At 37.6% G+C, this 6712-nt stretch overlaps 1 protein-coding gene across 1 annotated transcript; it reads left to right on the top strand.

The window, feature by feature from the left end:
• The first annotated feature begins 205 nt into the window (after window positions 1-205).
• Window positions 206-2664, top strand: ly6pge (lymphocyte antigen 6 family member pge). Its single transcript, XM_056761184.1, has 3 exons — window positions 206-266; window positions 2077-2193; window positions 2468-2664. The coding sequence occupies exons 1-3, from the start codon at window positions 206-208 to the stop codon at window positions 2662-2664; spliced, it is 375 nt and encodes a 124-aa protein (XP_056617162.1).
• Window positions 2665-6712: the final 4048 nt, after the last annotated feature.

The raw sequence follows: 6712 nt of genomic DNA, 5'->3' as shown, positions 1-6712 counted from the left end.
ATCCCTCATCTCTGATTAGGTGAGGAGCCATTCAGATTTTAAGATTGAACCACAGGCCTACAGTAAGTGGACAGGCCGGTAATCTGCGCCTCCTCACTCCTGTCAGGTATTAGCTCTCCAGAAGCAGGGCTTAAGCTCAGGGGTTTTAGAAGCAAACAACCTGCTTTTCATTGTACTGACCTGACAGCCAGAGACCACCGGAGACATGAGATCTGTCCATTTCTGCCTGCTGCAAGGCCTGTGCCTCACCTTCCTTCTCGCTCAAAGTAAGTGACCTCTGTGACATTCTTCTTCTGTTTAGCTGGCCCATGATCCTCTCGGTTTCCGTGGTCGAAACAGACAAATCCTGATGATCTTTTCAGTCTAGACCTCGCAATCTGGTCTTTTGCTTCGTTTCTTGGTTGTGTTGTACAGTTCACATTTTCTTTGTTTTATTTAGTTTCCTCAAACCAACATTTTGTAGAGGCTTGTGTGAGAAGGATTGCGTGAGAATATCGTGTCGGTCTTGATAAGTGTTAAAGGACTGAAAATGTGAGGAATTTGTAAAAGCAAACCTTTAAATAGACTGAAAAGGCACAAAAAATAGATAAAGTTTTGATATGTTTTCAAAATAATGATGCAAATTATTGTTTGCTGTAGCTATTCAGCATATTAATGGTAGTTTTAAAGTAAAAAAATACCGGTTGAAAACCTATTAAATGTATACAGACTGGGAAATGCAGAGTAATATTTGTCACTTAGATTATATCATTGAAGATTATTATTTTGATTTAGAAATGTGCTTGCTCTTAATTGTGTAAGGCTTTGCATTTTGCTAACAAATTGAAATTGTTCCTTCTGCGTGTATAGTTTATAGAGACAAAATAATCTCTACAGACAAAAATTCATTTTGGGCTCTAAAGCAGCCACAGTCTGCTTTTCTTTAGCATTGGGGAAATAATGTTGTTTTAGATGAAATAGTGCAAGCTCTATATTTGATCAAACTTTCAAACAGTTCTTGGCCACGATTGACTGCCATAATATAAACATTACAAATGGTAGTGAATGGTGACCCACACTGTTAACTTTCCTTGATTCTTCAAAATACTGTGTTCAAAACAGTAAAGAATTTAAAAAGCAATGTTTTCCTACTATTGTAGTCAATGGTGGCCAAGAACTGTTTGGTTAAAAGCATTTTTCAAATATATTTTCTGTGTTCATTAGAATAAAGGAAATGAATACAGATTTGGAACAACTTGAGGGTGAGCAAATCAAAACATAATTTTGGGATGAACTGCTCCAGAGAAAGCAAGGAGTTTGATTTTTAAGGTGATTTAGCTGTGCAGTCATGTGACTACGTGTGTGATCTTGTTGGCTTGAACTTCAAAGGGTGTTTGTTCGATAAAAAAGGCACTTCTAGGAGATGATAGCAAAGAGGCACATCAAAAAGGCTTAGACACAACATCTTCTGCTGGGCTTTTACAAGATATAGTCAAAACACTGCCTTGTGTCTTGTGATGTTGTTGAGCCTTAGTGTCTTTTCAATGATTGCTCGAAAGATGTCCCCAGGAAATAAAATGTGGAAAGTTATAGGATCAAAAGCTCTGGATTTTAATAAGACTGCATCAAAATAATTTCATGTTGACAGCATACTTGCCGCTTCTGCACTAAAGCTGCTTTGTCATGAGGGCTGAATGCAGCGCACATTATCATCCTCTGTCATGTGTTGTGACTCCTCTATATTTGACTATGTCTCTTAACACATTAAGCTTTGCTTAGTCAAACGTGTCATGATTGATTTTTTACATATCACGAATTCTGTGAAATTTGTCTCCGCAGTGTTACATTCAACAATACCCAGGCTTAGCGCAAATTGACATATTGAGCCAAGGTGCTCACGCTGGCATTGCATGTTTCAATCTGCCTTACAATTAATTAAAAAAATAAGATAAAATGTGTTGTTCATGTTGCTACATATAAACCTTCTGTAGCATATACAGTATGTACTATACAGTATGTTCAGGACTGGATCAGTATCAGCCTATAATGTTGAGTCGCTTCATAAACTGTAATATGAAATGGATCTTGTCTTTTTAGGTGAAGGGCTGAAGTGTTATAGCTGCATGGGGGCTACAGATGAAGACTGTAATCGGCAGGGCTCCGAAACATGTCCAAGCTATTCAGATGCATGTACTATCATCCGGGGACATGGCAGTAAGTTTAACGGTAATGTATTTAATAGTTCTTGTATGGACAGATGAGAAAAGCAAGCTTAGAACGACCAATTTTCTAAATCAGGCTGAAGGATGCATCTTTAGGCAAATCATTACCAACTGTACATGGGTGTGTTTTAAAAAGAAATATTGGATCAGACTGCCGTGTCTGGCCCCAGCTTAGAAATAGTAGGAGGTTGACAGTACATCTTCCTTTTCAGGATCAAGTCACATTAATATATAATCACGTTCTCATGCCATTCTTGTCTTCTTAGGTGGCGTAATGAAGTCGTGCTCCTACAAATCCTTCTGCAGCCAAGCTAACAGCCAGGGCTACAGAGCTCCAGGGGTGAAAGTTCATTGCTGCTATTCTGATGACTGTAACGTGGCAGGACAAGCCACTAGAATCAGCACAGGCGTCAACTTCTTTCTAGGGTTTCTGTTATTCATCTGCCATTTGTTGTCAAACTAATGTTGCTAGACCAACTGATCTGGCTGTTTAAGTCTATGACCACTGTGGAACTTGACGGAGCGCTGTGTACTCTGTCGACATACGTAAAACGAATCATAACAAATTTTAGCAACTTGGAATTCGTAGAACTGCACGTGCACAGATGTTGTGTTATAATTCCACTCTACACACAGCACATGTTTTTATGGTATTGTCTATAGGAACTCAAAAGAGCCGAAAGCCTTTTGTTCTTAAGGCCAAATGAATCTAAATAAACTTTATTTAAGTCAGTTTTGTTGATAAACAGGGAAAAGAACATGAGATGTTTAAGATGAGCCTCGAGTGTGTTAATTCACATCACTTTATGAATGGAAATGAACACAGAGAAATCATGCAGACTTTCTGACTCTGTTTGCTTTTGTGCTCGACTGTAAATAAACCGTTTTTTCTCTTTATGGTTTAAAGGCTATTAATGGGATTGGGATTTCGTAATGGCTAAAAATGGCTAATAGTGAATTAAATGCATTTGCTTTCTATATCCATAAAAGGATTTTAAACTGCATTAACTTTCTAATAAAAACCTACATCTTGGATAGATTTTACCCATACTGTACTTACTTTAGTAAACTGTAATACTATGAGATAATATTGTATTTCTGAAGTTTATTATTTTAAAGTTTACTAGAATATTTCCATGTTTATTGATTTACTCCTACAAAATACTACACTTATAATACACTTGACTACAATATAGGCCTGCTACAATAAGCTACAGTGTGCAGTGTATCTCTTCACGTAGGACTTATCTTTCTACTCCTTCTTTATCCTGTTTAATTAATTTTGGATTTATATGTTGCGATTTTTTCTCTGCCATGTTTATTTCACAGGTGTATCTAAAGGCTCTCATGCATGAGGTGCTTTACATCTAGTTAACACAAGGTGTCAGTATACATTCACATATCAACAACAATCACCAATACAAATCAACAAATACTGTTTAAATCTGGCAATGCCTGTTTAAAACAAGTCACTTCTTTCATCATTAACACCCTCATATTACTCCAAACTTGTATAAATGTCTTTGTTCTGTTGAATACAAAAGAATGTATTTGGAAGAATGTCAGTAACCGAATCCCCCATTGACTGCCATAGTCTGGAAAATAAACACCATGGGAGTCAATGGGGACGAGACCTCTTATTTATCAATTTTGTTTAACATATAACTTACACTTTAAATTATAATTAATTAAATAAATATTACATTATGTAAGATTGGTGGTAATATTGCACAATTGAGCAGCATTAAAAAGTAATAAACCATGTCATGCAGCTGCAGTTTTAATATAGCTTTTGTTAATGTTGATAACACTTTGCTGTCTTTAGCTTGTCATTATTCTTATTTGTTGGAACAACTGATTAAATATAAGTATTTGAAGACGGTGGATATAAAAGACAATGCATATTTAATTTCTCTAGTAAGAAAAGTACTTTATTATTATACATATTCCTGTATTAATGTTCTTTTCAGCTATGCCAAGACTACATCTCTTACAAAATCTGGTTAACCTTTCAGGAATGCTTTACACACACACACACACTTGAATGTATCAGTATGTGTACAGTATGTACACTGAGCACTGCTTGTTTGGGGCCAAATTTATTTTTATTTTTTTATTTTATAAATAACCTGATAAATATATAAAACGATTTATTTTATTTGGTTTCATTTGTCTATATTTGTTTAGATTTACCAATTGGTATCATTTTTATTAATGCTGGTCAATTATAACAATAGAAATATTGAACTGCTAGAAAACCTTGAGATAGTTAGATGGGGCTAAGGGGCCGCTGCTGAAACTTAGTGGCTCCTTCCCTAACAGATGTGAAAACTTGAGAGCCCTGATCATAGCTATGTTTACCACAGTTATGGCGTTGTTGTAAATTGAAGGGTTGGTAAACCCTCAGTTGTCTTCAAAACATTGATTTGCTTCTCTGTCAAATCAATTCAAAAACTAAAAATACTTAACAGATTGTTATTTTCAAGTATAATAGGATCATTTGAATCTCACACCTTCTTTCATTTCCATGACAACAGCAGATTTCTTTCATTTCTCGCCACTTTTGCACTCCTCTCTTCCTCTTTCCCTGCTGAGGCCTTTAAGTTTCACCTCTGACAGACAGGTGTGATGTTGTGAACCAGCTGCCCCGCAGGGGGATAAAGAATGACCCCAAACTGTGATGCTCCCAGGCCCTTCCACTGGGTTCTCTGCTTTGCTTGTGTCAGTCCTCATCAGATCTCATCATCTTTATTTAGAGATTATGTTCACACTATGATCAAGACCTCAGTTTGAGGTTAAGGCTGTGAATCGCAAGGCTAATGGGTGATTGGAGTAAATCAAAAGTGTATTTTACCTTCAGAAGCAGCATTTATCTTGGTATGTCTTTCCTGTGGCTCAGTGGTTAGAGCATGGTGCTAGCAATGCCAAGATCGTGGGTTTAATCCCAGGGGATGGCACATAGTCATAAATAAATGTATAGTACAATGAAATGTAAATTGGTTTGTATAAAGCTCCTGCTAAATGCGTAAATGAAAATGTGTAACTATTACTCTAATGGTGGGTATTTATTTAGATTATTGGTCGCAGTGAGGCGTGTCCTTGTGTCTTCATCTAAAAAAGTAATGGTAACACAGGAGCCGTCCTCCATTAGAATGATGAAACCCGAATTAGGTCTTGTGCCATGATGTATATTGTCCAACATCGCCTTAGCCACCGGAGGTTGTTCTAAATTTTATCTTGGGGAACCAGAGAGTTGCCTCGGAGCTTATAGGGAAAGTGATAACCAAAAAATCTCTTATCATTTCTTAAATATGCCACCGGTTGCCATCAGTGGTGTTTGTAAAGGTCATCCCTATGGTGACCATCTAGAAAGAAATTGCTCATTTGATCTTCCCTAGGTAACTGCTCAAGTCTAATCCTTTTCTACCTAGGGACACTATTACTGTATATCCCAACCTCACTATGGAGAGCCTTAAGCCAGATGCCCTTTATTGTTGGATGGTGGAAACCAGACGACAGCCATTTTGATCCCCTAGAAGGTCTTGCCAGGACACTTGGGGTTTTTACAGGTTGTTGTTGTGCACACATCATGGCCTATTGATGTCTAGCAGCATCTTAACTTATAATAAGGTTTATTATCCCTTGTGTCTAGGCGAAAAGGATCTTGCGAGTGATTTTAATTTTAGGGTCATAAATTTGAATCCCATGATGGATAGATTGACAAAATGTATACTGTACTGTAAGTTTCAAAGGCACTAAAGTTCAAAGTTTTCTTAGGATAAAATATGCAATTAGTTCAAGTGTGTCGTACACGAACATCCCATTTACCAACGAAACAAATTCAGCAGGGGCCTTAGCTGTAGTGGGCCATGTCAAACTGGGAGGGAACAAAAGTGTGGGGTGGAAAACAGAGCATATGAGACGATGTCGGTGTTTACGAGTGTGCGGTGCCCGACTGGCTGGTCTGGGTTCAGCCCGCGGTCACTGGTTCTGGGGTCTCCGGGTCTCAGGTCTTTTTGAAAAAGATCCATGAAGCAGAATTAAAGTGATCTACCTCCGGACTGAGGACCCAGGGCTTTTGGAACCAGTAAAGGGGTGGGCACAGAGGCAGTGGGGAGAGGGGTGTAGGAAGAATTAGGGAGTTATGCACAATCAGTCTGACCTCAGCCACTTTGAAATGAAACTAAATAGTCTGCTGTGTAGAGCTAATACAGTCAATATAAAATGCATAATGCTGAGTTGAAGCAGTATTTTTAGAGTTAAAAATTGAAACTAAAAGTTAAGGGTGTCTTTTAATGAACCCTAACCAAATATTTGTACCTTGTAGGCGAGCTACCTGTATAGATCGTGTGAACGTGACAAAATGTGCTTTTTTTAGTAATGTAATTTAATTAAATGTCTCAAGACATCTGTTTTGTCACCATGGTCTATCCGGCTCATTATCACAAAGCATGTAGGGTAACTGTTTTTATCTAACAAGAAATTAATAGGTTCCCATGGTTTACTATAGC

Source organism: Triplophysa dalaica, chromosome 11 (assembly GCF_015846415.1).
Source record: "Triplophysa dalaica isolate WHDGS20190420 chromosome 11, ASM1584641v1, whole genome shotgun sequence".
Classification (NCBI taxonomy): domain Eukaryota; kingdom Metazoa; phylum Chordata; class Actinopteri; order Cypriniformes; family Nemacheilidae; genus Triplophysa; species Triplophysa dalaica.
The sequence above is the reverse complement of the archived record's forward strand: the minus strand, read 5'-3'. Positions and strand labels throughout refer to the sequence as shown.